The sequence below is a fragment of the Capra hircus genome, chromosome 9, assembly GCF_001704415.2.
Source record: "Capra hircus breed San Clemente chromosome 9, ASM170441v1, whole genome shotgun sequence".
NCBI classification, from domain to species: domain Eukaryota; kingdom Metazoa; phylum Chordata; class Mammalia; order Artiodactyla; family Bovidae; genus Capra; species Capra hircus.
Genome location: NC_030816.1, coordinates 55,147,147 through 55,166,614, shown reverse-complemented (window position 1 = coordinate 55,166,614; position 19,468 = coordinate 55,147,147). Strand labels below are relative to the sequence as shown.

The 19,468-nt window shown below is 41.0% G+C and overlaps 1 protein-coding gene across 1 annotated transcript in view; it reads left to right on the top strand.

Moving 5' to 3' along the window:
• Nucleotides 797-19,468, top strand: part of ARHGAP18 (Rho GTPase activating protein 18) — a 136,298-nt gene continuing 117,626 nt past the window's right edge. Inside the window, exon 1 of the mRNA XM_005684734.3 lies at nt 797-996. Coding sequence (XP_005684791.1) covers nt 884-996 — 113 coding nt within the window. The 5' untranslated portion in view covers nt 797-883. The remainder of the gene's footprint in view (nt 997-19,468) is intronic.

The window sequence follows — 19,468 nt, the reverse complement described above, 5'->3', positions numbered from 1 at the left end:
CCTTCAGCCTCACTTTCCTGCAGATGATACAGGTGTTATAAGATGTATATGTGTGTGAGAGAAAGAGGGGGAGGAGAGAGAGAATTTAACTGAATTGAAGGAGATAATACATGTACAACACCTGTCACAGAGAGAGCCTTGCATATAGTAGGTGCTCAACAAATAGTACTTTTTTTAAATTCTCAACAATGCCATTTAACACTTTTTGGTAGATGCATCTCTTTTTGGTACTGAAGGGTGTTTTATTAAAAGCAAAAGGTAAACTTGGCATTGGCTTTTATGTGAAAGAAGGTGACATTCCAGGTGCCCATCTTTTTAATGAAGACATTTTTAACCGGACACAAGAGGTAGCCTCTCTTGTCTGCTAGGCAGGTTCATTGGGTTTTGCTATGGTTAATTTTGACGCTGAAGTGAAGGGGTTAAGAAAAGCTCTTACTCGTGTTACATGGAAGTAGCAGAAATTATCAGATGGAAACAGGAATTAAGAAAGAAAAAAAAAAAAAAAAAGGCTCTGCGGCAATTCATTGTTTCCTAACCAAGAAAACTTGTGCTTACAAGAATGAGAGGCGGCTACAACCTGGCAGTTTTAATCAGATCAGAATAACTTGGGGGAGGGGGCAACCAGTAACCCCTACACCCCCACCCTTTAACTTGCGGCCTGTTGGACTGGGCTGGTCCGGGGCTGAGACCATGGCTCTGAGTCACCGGTCTCCCCATTGGAGAGGCGCGGCTGGGCGCCGAGAGGCCCCCGCCCCTCCCATGTGAATCGCTGGCCTCGGTGGGCGGAGCCGGTGGATGCTAATGAGCCGAGTTGCCGGGTGAGCCAAGAACTTCATTCCCTTCTCTGTGTCAGGATCGCAGAAATTATGCCCCTTCTCTCACCATGAGCTGGCTCTCCAATTCCCAGGCAGTTGTGCTCACTGCCTACCACCCCAGCGGCAAGGACCAGGCCCTGGGGGGGAGCCATGGCAAGGGCGGGGAGGAAGCCGCCTCGAGGTAAGCCTGGGCACTCGAAAGCCAGAGAACAAAACAAAACGCTCTGACCTGCTCCTCCGGGAAGAAAGTGACAGGGAAGTTGGTGTGGGTAGAAAGTAAGCGACAGCCGCAGGTCGCGCCCAACCTCGTGCAGCACCAGAAATGTTTGACTGGGGCTTTCTGTACTTTACATCTCACCTAGTTTGAGTCCGAAACCGCCTCTACGATGACTGGTGAAGACGGATAGGAAGGAACTGGGGCGATGGCTGTCAGGCTCCTCGCTCAGCAGGTGCATTTGCAAATGCTAAAAGATCAAATAACTATATTTGAAACACTTCCTGTGAGATGGAATTCTTGAATGGGCCCAAGGCCCAGCCACTGAAACTGCTGCTTGGGAACAGTGCCAACAAGCAGGAGGGCTGTTCATTGTACAGTCTGTTGTTGTTACAGTATGTTTTTTTCCCCCTCTTCTGGCTGAAAGCAAACTTCTTAGGCAGAAAGCCCAAGACACTGGCCTGTGGCAGTATGTTTCACGTTCTTTGGTGTATGTAGATTTTGTTGTTGTTGTTATTGGGGGAGCTTTCAGAAAGGTTTTGTCAGGAAGTAGTACTCTGCTGCCAGAGTGACCTGTGGTTAATGTTAACTCACTTTATAGGTGGAGGGGGCAAATATTCTATAGACCACTGAGGTGCAAAGAGTACCTTTCTCTCTGTGTACTTTGTTCTGTTTTTTCAAGTTTTTTTTTTCCCCCTTACCTTTCCTTAATGACCTTCTCACTAGCTGAACATTTTTTACCTCCATATTAGATATAAATTGTAAATATTGGACCAGAAGCTTACAAACAACAAATGCTAACCTAATAGGGTAGGACACTAATTATCAGTAAGCACATTTCCTCCTTGATGTTTAATGTGATAATAAAACCTTCTTTGTTCTTTTGTGACTTATGCTTAGGTCTTAAGCTGGAATAATGCCTTCTTTCATTTGTTTTAAAATCCCCAGATATGGGGGAGGAGAATAAGAATCAAAGAGATGGCTGTAATATTTTGCCTTAGATTCCCAGGCTGACTAGAATTTTTCCTTACATAGCAACTACCATATGTATTCTGTTGAATTAATTCATTTCCAAAGATAAAAGGGATTTGCTGCTTGTGCTTTGGGTGTGTTATTTTATTTTCTGTCTTTTTAAGTATTTTGTCTGAGAGCTCATAATGTGTTTTCAACCTCTTTTTTTTTTTTTTTTTTTGTAGTGCACTAAGGGGATAGTAACCTTTCAGCAGTAAGCAGACAGCAATGCCAGCCCCTTATTGTCCATAACTTGGACTCCACTTGACAGTCCAAATTGCCAGAATTGTGCCGACTTAGCACATTCTCCAGAGGCTTTACTCTGGAATGGCCTGAGGATGTGAGCTGAATGTTGGATCTTGAGTGAAAAGAACCTTAGGGACATTGAGGCCTGACCTCTCACTTCTACCTTGGCTCAAACCTCAGGAATTAGGCTTTTTCGCAAGGTCTTTTCTAGGGCTTTGCATATTGAGATACAGAGACTTTACCCTGTGTTTGGAGCTTAGCGGCCTCTTGTGGGTGACCGATACTTGAGTGGGTTGTGGGGACAAAGGAGAGGAACGGATGGGTCATTCTCAGCCTTGTTGTCACTCAGTTGTGTCCAAATTCTGAGACCCCATGGACTGTAGCCTGCCAGGCTCCTCTGTCCATGGGATTCTCCAGGTAAAAATACTGGAGTGGGTTGCCATTTCCTTCTCCAGGGGATCTTCCCGACCCAAGGATGTAACCTGCAGCTCCTGCTTTGGTAGGTGGATTCTTTACCACTCAGCCACCAGGAAACCCACCATTTTCAGCTTAGGTTAGAGCAAAGTCAAGAGGCTGCAGGGTGGGCAGCTGCTCAGAGTGAGTGCTCTCCATGGGATGGCAGCACCAGATGTTTTTCAGGCCCCCCCTCCCCACCACTGGCTGCCATATTGCTTGCCCATACTGGTGCCAGTTCCCACCACTGAATCAGAGTCCTCTGCTGGAGAAGATGGGAGCCTTTGTTTTAGGGCTGGGAGGAAAGGCGAGAAAAGGGATAGTCCTTTTTGCTTTTACCCTTAAGCACATGAACTAATTTATCAGATAAGCTCAGTGTTTCTTTGGGAGGCACCTGCTTTAGTTTGGAAGGGTTGAGATATTGCAGTTGGGGTAGGTGGAGGGAGGAGGGATTTGAAGGAGGAATGGCATCAGGAGTGATCCCTTAAAGATGATGATGAGGGAGAGGCAGTACACAGGGCTTTGGCTCTGGCTGGGGTGCTCAGCTTGTACTTTAAGCATTGGCAAGCTGCCCCAAGGTGCAAGGTAGATGCCTATTTTAAAAAGCACTTCAAAAACCAAACCAAAATAAAACCTCTTAAAAAGAGGCAGAAGTTAGACTCTGTGTCCACCTATTTAACATTTGTTGAAGGCAGCACAGAAGTCTAATTTGGCTTTTTGTAAGACTTTGTCTCTTCTAAATAATATGCACTTTGGTGAACTACTTATTCAAAAGTTCAATTAGATGAACTCATTATATGCCGTTTGACAAGTATAAAGGATTATATATATGATTTAGGATACTTACAAAAAGTGAGTTTTAGACCTAAGTTAACAAATCCTTTTTTTTTTTTTTAATTGTTCTTTTGGTCTTTGGGAAAGCTGAGATAGTAAGGAGCTAATTTTGTGAGTTATCTGTTAGTCTAAAATTCCCTCCATTCCATTCCATTATCGCTCTTTATCAGGACATAGTCATTGTTTATTTGATTAAGGAATTCTTGCTACTCTCGTTTTTGCTGTGTGTGTGCTCAGTCGTGTCTGACTCTTTGCGACCCCATGGGCTGTAGTCCACCAGGCTCCTTTGTCCTTGGAATTTTCCAGGCAAGAATACTGGAGTGGATTTCCATTTCCTACTCCAGAGGATCTTCCCGACCCAGGGATCGAACCCGCATCTCTTGTGTCTCCTGCATTGGCAGGTGATTCTTTACCACTGCGCCACCTGAGAAGCCCAGTCCTGGTAGGAGTCTTTCAAATAGTTACAGAATCCTGCTTTCAATTTTTTTTTGTTATGTATCTTCTTGAAAACATTAGGATTTGAAGAAATATGCTAATACTAGTTCTGACTGAATTGTACATAGTCAAATGTTTCCAGAGGAAACCACTTTTTATGAGTAGCTATATTTATAAGACTTTATTTACTTGTTAATTTTCAAGTAGGTTTTTTAATGTTTACTTTTGCAAAGGAGTTTTTCAAAAAATACTGCATTTTGGCTATCCTTACTATTCTGCCTTGACTTGCCTGTCATTTTAAGAAGAGCTGTTTGTTTTGTTTGCTTCCTATCAGTTTTTGCTGATATTTGATAAATATTAACATCAATAGTGCCGTCTGTGGGGTCACACAGAGTCGGACACTACTGAAGTGACTTAGCAGCAGTAGCAGCAGCAACATCAATAGTATTTTTCTTCCTACTGAACCTCTGACTCTAGTTATCATATGAGGTATTTTTATGTCTTCCATGAGTACATGTATGTGTTCCTCATGAAAGATTTTGTTTTGTTGAAGCCATTTGCCATTGGTGTTGGGCAGGCAGAACCAAGAGGCACTAGGTCACAGTGACATAAACCCTGAAACTCTGGGTGTGGGGGCCAGGCTGCATGGGGTTGAATCCCAATTCTGCCAGTCATTAGCAGCTTGGCCTTAGAAAGATTATTTAACTGTCTTGTAAATTGAACTTCATGGTAGTACTCACTTCACAGGGAGGATTAAGTGGGAAGATCCGTGTAAAGCCCATAGAACAGGGAAGAGTTTATGGCTAGCCTCTGCTTTTTTTCAGTAGATACAGAAAAAGAACTTATTGAGCTTTGTGGTATACAATATATTCTTTTTCATTTCAGGAGTATTTTTACAAATAATAATATTTTGTCACGTGTTAAGAAACATGGCCGTGATCCATATGCTTAACTAAAAATGACATAACCAGCAGTTAATGATGTAAAAGTTCAGGCCTTAGAAGTTTAAAAGACCTTCGAGATGTCCTTTTGATCCAAAGCAACATTTGCAATTTGAACTAGTGACAGCCACTTATAACAGGCCTGCCTTGGGGCATTGATGGGCCGTGCTGAGGTCTGCAAACATTGGCTTTTATGGCAGGCTGGAATGTGGGTCCTCTTTTGGCAGCTGGACTAATTGCTGCCTCCATGCTTCTGTCCTCCTCCTTTAAGAATTACTGCTTCCGGTGTGCCAAATTAAAGAGTCAAGGGCTCTTTAATTTAAGAAGGGCTGCCACTTTCTTATGTCTTTCAAGTTGAATTTATAACATTAAAAAAGTAAGGTACCACAGATAGAGTTCTTTCCTTTTGAATTTATGTATTATTTGAAATTATATATTTTTGGTGACAGAAGGAATAGTGAAGAGTTTTTATAATGAAATTATGTAATATGTGGACTATTTTCCTTGACCTTGGAGTTGAAGGGTGATTCATCATTCTGATTTCGCAGGAGTTAGTGACCAAATGCATTTTTAACCTGCCCATATGGATAATTATTTTCTAGATCAATCTAGTCCTCATTTCCTGGTGTAAGAGTGCTTTCTAAAAACTGATTTTCTTTACTGTGTCATTTAAAAGTCCTACTAGTAATTTTCCCTTGAGTTGTTAAAAGACACACCCAATATTCTAACTAGACAGGTCTTACCTTCTTTTAGAATTGTGTGGTATTTACCTTCTAACTATCCTCATCTGTGAGGTCTCTGATTTTTGTGGGCCTCTTTAAAGTATCTTCATGGGACTTATAGTAAGTGTATGTCTTTCAAGTATAAGGATTTATAAATCTCAAGAACTCCACCTTTAAAAAAAGAAAAAAAGCAAAACTAAAGGAAGGTGCTGAAAGCTTTCCTCGACTTCAGTGGCACACTTATGTTTTTCACCGTTTACCCTCATCTCTCTTCTGAGTGAGGCTAGTGCTTTTCAAGGTTTATGGTTGCTCTTTTGCGTTCTTAGTATTTGTCATGTTTTTGAGAGAGTGTTGCAGCAGAACGAGCTCACAAAGACTGATGCATGTAACACTGCTCGTGATGGCTCCCAGATTGCCTGGCAATTAGACCTAAAGAGTTTTTACTAATTGGCCCACCAAAATGAATTCCTTTTTTCTCTTGTTTTAAAATTCCTCATTATCTGAAAAATAAAATAAAATAAAATTCCTCATTATCTGTACACCTGAGTATCATTTACAGGTTAGGAAAAGGACCCGGCATCCTAGAGGCCAAGGCTACACTTGTGCCAAGCAGAAGTTCCCTGTGTCCCGTGGTTGTGGATCTGTAAGGTCTCACACTCTGTGGCAGCCTCTGCTCTCTCCTGCATCTTGTTTGAATGCTACCCAGAAGTCCAGAGAAGCCTCTCTGCTTGTTACCCAGTGGTGGCCCTGTGAGAAATCTTGCAACAGCAGAAACTTGAGGCCTCCAGGCTGTTGGTTCGGTGGTGGTGCGGTGGAGGGTGGGCATGGGAGGGGTTAGCAGCGTGGCCTCCAAGCTTGATTTGGGGAAGAAGGTATCCTAGACCAGGTGTGATGCCAGTCCCTTCCTGAACTCTCCCCTCTAGGTGATTTCTTTCCTGACCTAAACCTTTCATTTCATATAAATATTCCAAGATAAAATGGCTTGCTGTCAAAGTTTTAGTCAGTACTGATATTTGATGACTTTATTTTACTTTTGATAAGAAGAGATAGAAAGTAAGAAGTTTTCTTACAGGAGGAGACTGGGCTTTCCCGGTCTATTCAGTGAAGAATATGCAGGAGATGCAGATGACAACAGTAAGATCCCTGGGGGAGGGGGGAAGATGCCCTGGAGGAGGAAATGGCAACTCACTGTCTTCTTGCTTGAAAAATCCCGTAAGTAGAGGAGCCTAGCAGGCTATAGTCCATGGGGTCACAAGAGAGTCTGAGGCGACTGAGCACAAAGCATAGATAGGGACAAGTCAAAGTGTTGGGTGGATTAGGGCAGAGGGAGCAGATGAGATGATGTGTGGATAATTCTGAAGACACATTCTTTTGACTTCTGCATTTGTTGCTAGGAACTGGCCAAGTTTATCCCCTTTTTTGAAAGAAGTAAGCAGAAACCATGGAGATCTACATGGTCAGTTACTACATCTGGAGTCGTTACTCAAGTCCACCAAACATCTGAATTTTTGTGTTTAAAAAAAAATGGTGACACGTCATCCCTTTGACACATGTTCTTTCGGTAGTCACTTTTGCAAAGAACGCTTGTGTCTCTAGGGAAAATGAGGTTTATTGCAAGCATCTGGGTCATAAGGAAAAGACCATGTCTTCTTCCCTCAGGACTGGTCACATGATAAGTTGCTCTCTTTTGGAGACTCTATTCTTTTCTGTCCAGTGGCTTTATAATCATATTTTGAGCTTGAGCTTGTCTCTTAATGGATGCCCTACTTATGTAGCCCTCTAAAATCTTACTTCTCATAGCATATGAGCTAACTTCAAATGTTTGAACGGGAATCATTCAAAACCAGTTTTGCTCAGTTAATTTTTTTGAGCTGTCCTGGGAAGCCTATGATTTGACCATCTGGGGTCTTTTTAGAGAAGCAGATTCTGTCAATGGGGCAGCTTCCCTCCAGAGGTAACTTGGCATCTTTGGTAAGCTGTTTAGAATTTGATTTGATTCCTCATCGATGAAATGAGTGTGATAAAGTTCTGCTTCACAAGGTTAATTATAAAGATCAACTGTGTAGCTTTTGAAAGCATTAAAAAAATGTACGCATCAGGAATATTATTGCTGAATTATTTTCAATACTCTAACTTTTCCCAGGACAGTTCACTTAACCAGAATTGTCATATTGAACTTTTTGCTTTAATTTGCACTTTCCTTTTTTGCTGTGTATTAAATTAAAATGTAAGTTCCTTGATTATGGAGGTCTTGCCTCATTTTGTCTCTTAACTTGGGTTTAGCAAAGGGCTTGATCTACTCTAGGCATGTAATAAAAATTTGAATGAGTATAAGAGGGAGTAGGGTGTAGTGATTACATGCATAGACTTTGAAACTAGACTGTCTCGGTCAGAGTCCTGGTTCTGTCATTTAATAGCTGTGTGATCTTGGGCAATTTATTTAATGTCATAGAGCCTCAGTTTTTTCTTTTCCTTCTGCAAACTGGGCATGCTGCTGCTGCTAAGTTGCTTCAGTCGTGTCTGACTCTGTGCGACCCCATAGACGGCAGCCCACCAGGCTCCCCTGTCCCTGGGATTCTCCAGGCAAGAACACTGGAGTGGGTTGCCATTTCCTTCTCCAATGCAGGAAAGTGAAATTGAAGTCTCTCAGTCGTGTTCGACTCTGCGCAACTCTATGGACTGCAGCCTACCAGGCTCCTCCGTCCATGGGATTTTCCAGGCAAGAGTACTGGAGTAGGTTGCCATTGCCTTCTCCAGCAAACTGGGCATATTGATACATAATTCAAGAATTATGAGGTTTGAATGTGTTAGTATATGTAACATTCTTAAGAATGTTTGTTCTAAAGCACAGTGACCGTTTATGATGATATAGGGGACAGAGGAGCCTGGCAGCTACAGTCCTTGGGGTCGCAAAGAGTTGGACATGACTGAGGGACTAACACTTTTATTTTCAGTCGCAGATGTTGGTGAATTAATCTGGAAATACTGCTAGAAAGCATCTTTGAAGCTGAGTTGTAAATGGTTTGGGAAAAGAATGTTTGCTTTAATACATGTGCAGTATAATTTCTTAATTTGAGAAATAGTATTTTGGAATAAGTTTAAGATATTTATAAAGATATCTCAGATTATATTAATTTTAAGAAATACAAAGAATACCTATCTTAAAAAAGGGCTTAAAGGGTACTGAACCCTTGTTAGGCCCAGGTAACTGTTTTAAACAACTTTTTATAGTTTGGGTGGATATAAATTTCTAAATCATTTGTTACTTTTAATAATGTGGAAAATCATCTCATGTAGAACAAGGAACAGTTATTTGTTAATATTCCTCAAAGACCAAACTGACTTTGGCTTATTTGAATATTTGTAGGTAGTATTTGAAGACAGGATAATGTTTACACTTTTCCCCCTTAAAATGTATCTGTGTACTTTCTGAACAACTATTGATCTTATAACCGAGCAGTGATATTTCATGGAGCAGAGCTAAACTGAAGGTGTGAGATCCACAGCCCAGATCCTCACAGTTGCCCCTGAGCTGCATCCCGTTTCTCATTTAGTGCACACATTTAAAAACTGTCTATTGATTTTTCTCTTCCTCTGTATCATACATAATACATTACTTTAAATGCTTACTGTGCACTGGGCCTCGCCTAGGAAACTTCTGTCCCCTTAGCCAGTTCTTCTCAAATCCCTCTCATACCTGCCTTTCAAGTTGCTATTGGTAGTTCCTGCTTATGAGTGGCTCACAGAGTAGGCTGTTCTGCCTCCTCCTCTTAGAGACTGGGGACTTTAGTGGTGGGATGGGGGAACCTGGAAGAAGGAAAGAAATGGTGAGCAGGAGAGAGGAGGGAGGTGTAATCCACTGAGTTATGCAGAAGCCATTTTCCATAGGCAGAAAAGTAGCATCACAGATGGTAATCAAATCCCTAGAGCTCCAGTTGTGCCATTTTCTGGATTAATAGAGTTCTTTTCGCCAGTTGGAAAACTCTAAGCACCATATATTTGTGGCATTGTTGCCATGGGAGAATGTGTCCTGAGTTCCCAATAACATGTTTCAAACCAAAGCAAAATCTTCGATTAAGTTGGGGATGATGTTCTTTGGTGCCTTTTAGGATCTCTGTTAGCTGAGACGTGAAAGAGATGTTTTTTCTGCTGCCTTTAGTTTTGTCTTTCTCTAGTACAGTGCACTTCTCAAGGCACACGGGAGCGCTGCATACCCTGATGTGTCTTTCCACAGGTCCTGAACACGTGCCTGTCCTACATTAGGGAGCAGGCACTAGCCGAAATTGGTCATTCCTTTGGAAGATTTAGAAATGTGGAAATTGATATATGTTGTGTCTCTAGTTGAATCAGATTAGAACTGTAAAATGTAATTAACTTAAAATGGGAAATGCTGTAATAGCATGCTGCTGTAAAAGTGAAGCTGTGTAGAAAATTAATGGAATCCACACTAGCAAGAATTTTTCAAGTTTGGGTGGTTTGGCTGTAGAGATCTGGTTTATCTCTGAATGCTAATGTCTGTCAGATATCATCTATATATTTGGAACAAAATAGTAAGAATTATTTATTGTTGATGTGCAGCATAAAATTGAAATCCTACCTAGAACAAGATTTGGATAATTCAGAAAGGCATTAAAAATACATAAATGTAGAATGTTTTAAAATTTTAATTATTAAAAAAATCTTAATATGTATTTTAATAAACAGTTGTGAAGATCTTTGCTGAGTATATATAAGCCTAGAATAAAATGAATGTAAGAATTCCTACTCTGAGGGAGCTTGCAATATACTTTGGACGGATTCTGAAACAACGTTTTCAGTATCATATTTAGGAAGCCATGGTGTGGTTCTCTTTTTTGAGGTATAAAACTTCACAAAAATTTGTTATTGAGTAATTAAGATTTGGTTTGAGTAGGAAAAGGTGAGTTGGGAACTGAAAGTTGAAAGGAACTTTGTCTATTTATAGGTGGTATAGAAACATGTAACTCGATCAACTTATTCTATAATTAATGTTTAGACTAGAGTTACTAAGTGAGTGTCTTTTCATTTCTTTCTGGTCCAAATAATGCTGTCAAAGCTATGGTCCATCATCTGATAGAAGTTATTTAGATCAAAGTAGAAGTAGGTTGGTATGGTGTCTTTTTTTTGTTTTAAGTAAATCATTGATTGTTAAAATGGGGATATATATGCTTTAATATCTCCAGGCTAAAATGTTTTAAATTATACCATTTTTGAATCATTCTGGAATATAGTGTACTTACATAATGTCATCAGACTGGATATATTTAGCTAAATGTATAAGTGTATTAATCCTTCACTGTTAGTTGCTCAGCCATGTCTGACTCTTTGCGACCCCATAGACTGTAGCCTGATAGGCTCCTCTGTCCGTGGAATTTTCCAGGCAGGAATGGGTAGCCAGCCATTCCCTTATCCAGGGGATCTTTCCTGACCCAGGGATTGAACCTGGGTCTCCTGTGTTGCAGGCAGATTATTTACTGTCTGAACCATCAGGGAAGCCCTATTAATCCTTTGCTCCCCATATTTTAGAAAAAGGTTTATATACGTAAGAATCAATAGTGGCCTGGCAGATTATATAATAAGTGAAGCAGATGATAGGAAAACGCCGGCAGAAATGTATGTTTAATTAGAAAATGTTAGCTAGAATTTTAAAAATACTGAGTAAGCCCCCTCAAAATCTGATCTGCAGTTTGGATCTTACACCCAGGTACCACTGTACGTGACCCCTATCCTGAAGGTCAAGGTGGTGGTTTCAGTTGTCTGTTGCTATGTAACATACTACCCAAAACTTAGTGACTTATCAGTTTTCTCTCTTGATTCTGGAGGATCACAATCAAGTTCTTTCTTGGGATCCATCAAGCAAGGTAGGCTGAGGCATGGGGGTCATCAGAGGCTTCTTTGTGCACAGCTTTGACCTGCGCTGCTGGGTCACCTTTCTCCTTTCGCAGCTTCTCTGAATGGCTGGCTTGGGCTTCCTCACAGCATGGCAGAATCAGAGCAGTCAGACTTCCCACACTCTTGTTGGCTTACCCCAGAATGAGCATTCTAAGATGTCTTGGGTAGAACCTACCAGGCTTCTTAGGGCCTAGCCTCAGAAGTTACTCAATGCCGCTTGCCCATATTCTGTGGGCTAATGAATCCTGGCTCAGACAGTAAAGCGTCTGTCTACAATGCGGGAGACCCGGGTTCGATCCCTGGGTTGGGAAGATCCCTTGGAGAAAGAAATGGCAATCCACTCCAGGACTATTGCCTGGAAAATCCCATGGACAGAGGAGCCTGGTAGGCTACAGTCCATGGGGTCGCGAAGAGTCGGACACGACTGAGTGACTTCACTTCACTTCAATGAATCATAGCCCATCTCGAATTTAAGAGCATGGAGGAACAGACTTCACCTCCTCTCAGTGAAGGAGAGGCTTACTCAGCTGGGTAACAAGGTCATCTTTGGCAATAGGCTACTCAGTTATCATTCCAGTCTCTCTGCATCTCCTACCTGCCTTTTCTGGCCTTAGGCCAACTGCTCTTGTAGACAGAAACCTCTGTTCCCTGGAGCTTGACTTCAACATTTTCCACTAGTACGTGTACATCCTCTGTACACTTATCGTTCTGGCCTTGCTTTATTAGATAAATTTAAGTTGGAAAAATTTTTCTACTCATCAGGAGCATAAATGCCTTAAGCTTAGGCCTAATTTTTCTTTATCCTAAGCACTAGATGGATTCAGTACCCGGTATATCCTAGGAATTTAACTGTATTTGTGCATCGACTGATATTTTATATTTTGGAAAGACTGAGTATTATGTTTGCAAAAAATTTAATATAGAGACTTTTCTCCTTTCCACCAAAAAAAAAAAAAAAGTTTCTCAAAAACGTTTTTCACAAAAGGTTCTAAATTTGATTTTAGGTACAAGTGGATTTGAATTTGGAAAGAATAATCCTAAGAAATGAGATCTTCTTCCTTGTGAAGAACATGTTCCCTCTATTTGATAGCAGCAGAGTTGCCAAAGGCTCTTGTTTGTTTATATCCAGTGATATTTACTCTAAGGGACTATTGGATACAGATGTAGTATTTTGGAGTACATAATATTTTTGAGATCACATAGTACATATGGAAAACATCCCAGAAGCTGTATAAAAATTAATTGCCAGTATTTGAGTTGCTTGCTTTTTCTCCTCCCAGAACATTAGTTAAATTTAGCAGTCGTCCAGTAATTCTTATCACTGCTTGTCAGAATACCTAAATAGCATCACTGTAGAATTTCCTTTCTTTCTTGTTCAGAAACGTTGCTTTACTATACCAATTATTATACCGTATTTGCCTCTCACCACACTTCCTTCAGAGTGTTAGTCGCTCAGTCATGTCTGACTCTTTGCGACCCTGTGGACTATAGCCACTAGGCTCCTCTGTCCATGAAATTCTCTAGGCAAGAATACTGGAGTGGAATCCTTCTCCCGGGATTGAACCTGAGTCTCCTGCATTGCAGGCAGATTCTTTACTGTCTGAGCCACCAAGGAAGCATTTCTTTAAAAATACTTTGTATCCTCAGCTTAGAGCTGCCACTGTTTTGTGAGAACTTGCTGCATAAATTTTAGTTATTTGTCTATAGCAATGATGGTAATGTTTTATCAGCTCATGTAGTTCCTAAGATTTTAGGGTCGTTGGAGAAATACATCATTTTTTCCTGTCCCAGTACCTGGAGATGGAAATGGCAACCCACTCCAGTAATCTTGCCTGGGAAATCCCATAGACAGAGGAGCCTGGCTAGTCAGGAGTCCTCAGGCTACAGTCCATGGGGTTGCAAAGAATCAGATATGACTTAGTGGCTGAGCACGCATGCATACTATCAATTAGAATCATATCATCTCTGTTTTGCAGGCAAAGAAATTTGAGCTTAGTTGGTCGCCTGAATCTTGGAAGCCACGGCCAGGCTATGTATCCTTAAAATGAAAGGCTTATTCTAATAGGTTTTTTACACATTTCAGGAAAAACCATTACTTTGTTAATTTGCTTAAAACAAAATTCCTTTAATAAATAAGTCAAAGTGATAGATTTCTTTTTCCCAAATTGTGTGGAATATTATCAATAGGTGTTCTGTTAAGAAAGAAGAAAGCATTCTGTGGTCTAATACTTAGGTGTAAGTCAAGTTTATGCAAGATGCCTTATAGCATATATTTTAGTTAGTATTGTGAATTTCTAAAAACAAAAAACCTGGTATCAAAAATCATATTCTAAATTTATTGCACCAAGGACACTTCAAAAAAAAAAAAAAGCTGCTTGTTACCAATGATCCAGGGAACACAATTTGTAAAATCTCCAAATATTATTGTTTCTTTATAAGTGGAAACATGTTGAAAAATTGTATAGTTTAGAGTTAGGAACATATTTTGGGCTTTATTTTTTGTGGTGGTAGTATTGGTATTAGTAGTAATATAATGGATTTTTAAAAATTACCCTTCTGTGGGCACTGTTTTATCAATAAAATTATGCCCTTTTAAAGCTCTTCTTGGTGAACATATTTCCACAGTAAGAATGTTTATTGCTTTTTTAATACCCAAGCTTTATAGCATGCACATCTTTTAATACATATTTTTAGCTCATGTTTTTATAGGGAAAATTTATATGTATGCCTCCAAACCCAATAATGACATATTAAACCCAAATGTGGGGGAAATAGCTCGAGTTACATTTTTAGTATGACATGGATATCTTGAAAACCACACGTGCTGTCAGCCAAGAGGTCATATGCCATGTGACCAACTAGAAACAGCACTTGGTCTCACTAATGGTTTGGTCTTCAGTAAACAGCATTTTACATTCACCATGATAGTCTGTTAGTTACGTATGGGAATTTTGCTGTGTGTGGATTGAGGGTCTGGGGTAGATGTGTTGCACATTTTCTCTATTTGAAAGAAGAGGACAATGTTAGTGTTTTGTGTTTTTTTTTAAGGTAAGGATTGCTGCCACTACTTTAGAGAGGTTAGCAACCAAGCACGCAGGTGATATCACTCCTAATTTACACAAGGAGAAATAGAGGCGGGGAGCAACAAACCTCACTTGAGGGCCTAGAGCCAAGTTTGGCAGGACTAGGATTTGAACCCAAGCAATCTGCTGTCAGGGTCTTCACCGTGCTGTTCATAGAAATGATTAGTTTCCAACTTTTGTAAACCAAATATGGCTTCTGGAAGGATATGCAAAGCAAGTTAAATTACAACAGAATGCTTGGTTGTCTGGTGGTGTGTGTGTTTATAATAAAACTCTTGTTCTCTTTGGAGTTAAGAGAAGCTTATGTGAATCTGAATTCTCGGCAATTCACTTGGTAGTAAAATAGGCACTTTGGAAGATAACCTGAGCTACTTTCAAAACCCCGTGATACCATTTACTGCAATGAAGTAGTAAATAGCTTTAGTAAATTCTACCATTTAAGCAAGTAATTTTGTGTGGCCTTCCTTGAGGTGTCTCCTGGCCTCTTGTGGTCAGCTCTTCACGTAACTGGGACAAATTGTATCACAGAGGAAAAGAAAAACAAATATTTATTGAGTACACTCTGTGTTCAGAGCCCTTTAAAATGGACTTTGTTTAATCTTCATAAAGTGAGAATAACCGTACACATCCTAAGACAGAGAAAGTTCACATAAATACATGATATAACTGGTTTGAGATTGTGCACCTTCCTTGTATATAGATCAGTTCTGATTGGAACCTTGGTCATTTTCATTCTACTAACTGATGTAGAATAAGGGTCATTATTGTTTTTTTCTCTTCCAAGCACATGTGTCTGAATGACACTGGAGACTCAATTCAAAGGGCGAGATAGCTTCTGTGCCAGACCCAGATCTGGATATTTCAGAGCAGCGGTCTGAGTGTACCATGCTGTGGTGGGGGCTGTGAAAGCCGTGGTGAAGTAGAGGTTCCTGTAGGTAAAGTAGAGGAGAAAGCCCCAGGCTGGGTAGGTCTTTGTAAACTGGAAACTGTCTTCAAGGCATTGAAAATCTCCCCTAACCAGCATGATACTCTTAATACGATATATATTTAAAATACTGCCATCATCACCACTGTCCTTGCCATTAGGTGGTTGTACTTTTCAATAAAGGTTTGATAATCAGATTTTCCTTAGTCCTAGCAAAATAGGACGGTAAGACAATTGTGAAGCTATATCATCTCTGTCTTCCCCAGCCATCTAGGTGGTCTCAATACCCTTTCTGTTGCCTGAGAACTTTCCTCTGAAACCCAAATGAGCTGTTCTCTTCAGCTGTGAAAGTGTGGGCATGTCGCAGTTGCTACTGAGCATCTCCTTTCACTTATTAAAAAGTCATCCAAATGTGTCACAGGGATGCAGAGCCATTAAAATCTTGGCCTACCACACAGACCCAAAAGTCTCAAAATAAAATGACCTATTTGGTGTGTCAAAAGCGCTTTTGATTAAATTACTGAAAATATTTAAGAAGGTGGTGAGTGAGGATGGGCTGACTGAACAGCATATACTTAGAATTGTCTTCTAGCCATGGAGAATTTTCACAGCGAATATCAATAGATTTTCTTAGTTTATAACTACTTACCAAGTGATCAACTCCACCACAGCTCTTTCTGGAGCTTCCTCACTTTTAGGCAAAGTAATTTGAAACTGGTCCGAAAGCCAGACATTGGGGATTACCTTATTCTTGGTCCTAAACCTAGACCTGTCTTATAAATAGTTGAATTGCAGGCCAAGCTGTCCCTGTATGACATGTTCCCGTAAATGTCCTGCTGCCACAAACTGCTAATCTTGACCAAAATAGAATTCTCTGTCCGCCCGGAGCTGTCGTGCTTTCCTAGGATGCCATCCCTTTGCTGCTTCGCCACACAGGAAGGCGTGTAGACATCACCCAGAGAAATCTACTTGTCTCCCAAGATTCTCTGCCTTTTTAAGCTACTTGACTTGATATCCTTTCTCTGCACCCAGGCACATGGTTTGCATGGAGCGATCTTCCCAAGCAGCCAAGTCTGCAGTCCCAGTGCAGGAAGGACGAGGAGTGGGGAAGGAAAATATGAACCCTGTGCTGCCAGGTTACCCACGGGTAACGGGATGGTCTTGATAAAGGAGCCAGTTCAGGCAGGCTTAGCTGCATGGACAGTCTGCCTCTTTGGGGAGAAGGAAGGATGGGAGGACATGTTCTGCAAAAAATTAAACGTTTCACAATGTAAGCGTTTAACAAAGAAAGCCCAGGCTGCCCATTCGTCGTCTCAGGCCAGCAGTTCCAGAGATCTCAGTCAAGGGAACAATGTGGTCCCTGGGCTTCAGGATCAAGAACAGAAAAATAGGCCTGGGCCTGGAGGAGGAGGAGAGCAGTGATGGAAGTAAGGGACAATTGGACAGTTGCTCCAGTCACCTTATAGAGGTGTTGGCAATGTCAGTACGGAGGCAGCCTGGGGAGGCAAGGTGGCCTATTGTTGTTCAGTTGCTAAGTCAGGTCTGACTCTTTGTGACCCCATGAACTGCAGCACACCAGGCCTCCCTGTCCTTCACTATCTCCCAGAGTTTGCTCAAACTCGTATCTATTGAGTCAGTGATGCCATCCAACCATTTCATCCTTTGTCACCCCCTTTTCCTCTTGCCCTCTATTTTCCCCAGCATCAGGGTCTTTTCCAAGGAGTCAAGAGCCCAGAAGGCAGTGTGGGCTGACCAGGAGTGGAGCACGGTCACTAGCGCTCTTGGACATGGGGAGGTGTGTATGCAGCCTCTCAGCAGCCTTTTGGGAACCAGAGGCCATCTCCTTGCACCGTTGTGATGGGGTAGTTCACATCCCCTCAGTTATGCTTCCTGGGGAGGTGGCCAGGGAAGCACCTCTTAAGGCATACCTTTTGTTTTTTAACTAATAGTACTGAAATTTTAAAATATCTCTAATAAACCTGTGTTCTGTGAAACCTTGGCCAGTGAATTTTAAAGCTTGGGGGAGAATTGGCCTTTAGATTTCCACCTGAAATGCTGATAATCCACGTATTTTGAAGACATGCTCGGAAGAGTGGATTTCATTAGGAAGGACTAGCTTCCTAAGCAAAATGTGCAAGTGGACAAAATTCATTGCAGGTTAGATCGATCTTTCCATGGAGATGGCTGAGGCAAAGGGTTTGCCCGACTCAGTATCTTCTCCTCCCTCTCCCCACCCCATCCTTGTCATCTTGCTCTTCAAGAGGAGTTCCTCAGGGTTCTAAGGGCCCCATGTTGAAAAGGTGTGGTGGGAGACTGTGTCATCCTTTATTGAGGACTGAGTTAGGGAAAGTTTTGGTGTATTTGTGTTCCAGGTAACCATTTCTGGGTTAGTCACTCCTTTGTCCCTGCCTCACAGACCTGCTGCTGCTTCCCCCGTCTCATTGTTATTAATGAACTAAATTAAGAATCGAACAACCTGTTAAATTGGGAGGATTTTGTGCACTGCTATAAAATGCCCTATGTTGCTCATCAAAGAACAGCTTAAATTGAGCCCCCATCTATAAATGACCAAGATATAATGCACTGTTACGCTGTGTTTTCATGTACCGCTAGCATCTTTTTTAATCACTCAGGTAGTTCGTATTGCAAAAATGATGAACTATAAATTCCAGAATTATACTTGTGAGTAATGTAAACATCTTATTATATTGAATTGTCATTATATTTAGAACACAAATATTTTTATACTCAGACAATTTTATATGTTGTATGTAATGACAGATGATTTGAGCTGAGGTTAAAATCTATCACTTTTGCTAAATCCATGTCATATATTGAAGAGTTTTCCATTTTAAGTATAGCATTTATAGTAATATATCTGATACGCATGTATTCAGTTCAGCTGTGATTTTATGCACTTTTACATTGCATGTATGCTGCTGCTGCTGCTAAGTCGCTACAGTCGTGTCCGACTCTGTGTGACCCCATAGACGGCAGCCCACCAGGCTCCCCCGTCCCTGGGATTCTCTAGGCAAGAACACTGGAGTGGGTTGCCATTTCCTTCTCCAATGCATGAAAATGAAAAGTGAAAGTGAAGCCGCTCAGTCGTGTCCGACCCTCAGCGACCCATGGACTGCAGCCTACCAGGCTCCTCCGTCCATGGGATTTTTCAGGCAAGAGTACTGGAGTGGGTTGCCATTGCCTTCTCCGCATTGCATGTATAGGAAGGTAATATTACTACTATATGAATTAGCCATTTGGTTAATTTTTACTTAAAATGTCCATATAAATAATTCCATATACACATATGGGTTTACATGGGCAGGAAATTTGTGTTGGTTTTGTCATTAATAAAATGTTATTAATTTAACTCTTTAGCCAAAGCAATCTGGTATGTTTGCTTGTTATTAGCATTAGAGTAATAATTTAAATTTATCTAATTCTTTTAAAAACAAATTAACCAGCTCCCTTTTAAAATTGAATGGCAACTTGACTTAAATGGTCAAACCTGTGTAGTTTCAGAATTCAGAATGAAAATTTGAAGGCTGGGATGACAGGAGTGAGAAAGGTAGAGAAATGCTTGTTTTTCCAGCGATGCTGTTTTCTCAGGTCCTCATGAAAAGCAAATGGAAAAATGTATGCTTTTTCCAAGCGATGAGAAAGAGAAATAGAGAAAGATTTATGTACATTCACACTTGCAATGATTTTTGAAGTTAATCCAAAAGGACATCTTAATACAAAATAATATGTAAGTGGGTTATCATTCCTCTGTCTTTCATGGAAAGTACTCTGGTGACGTTTTCAAATGCAAAAACTATAGCTGCACCTCTGTCCTTCCTGGGGGGTGGGAGGGAGGGGGCCGGAGGTGGGATGGGGTGG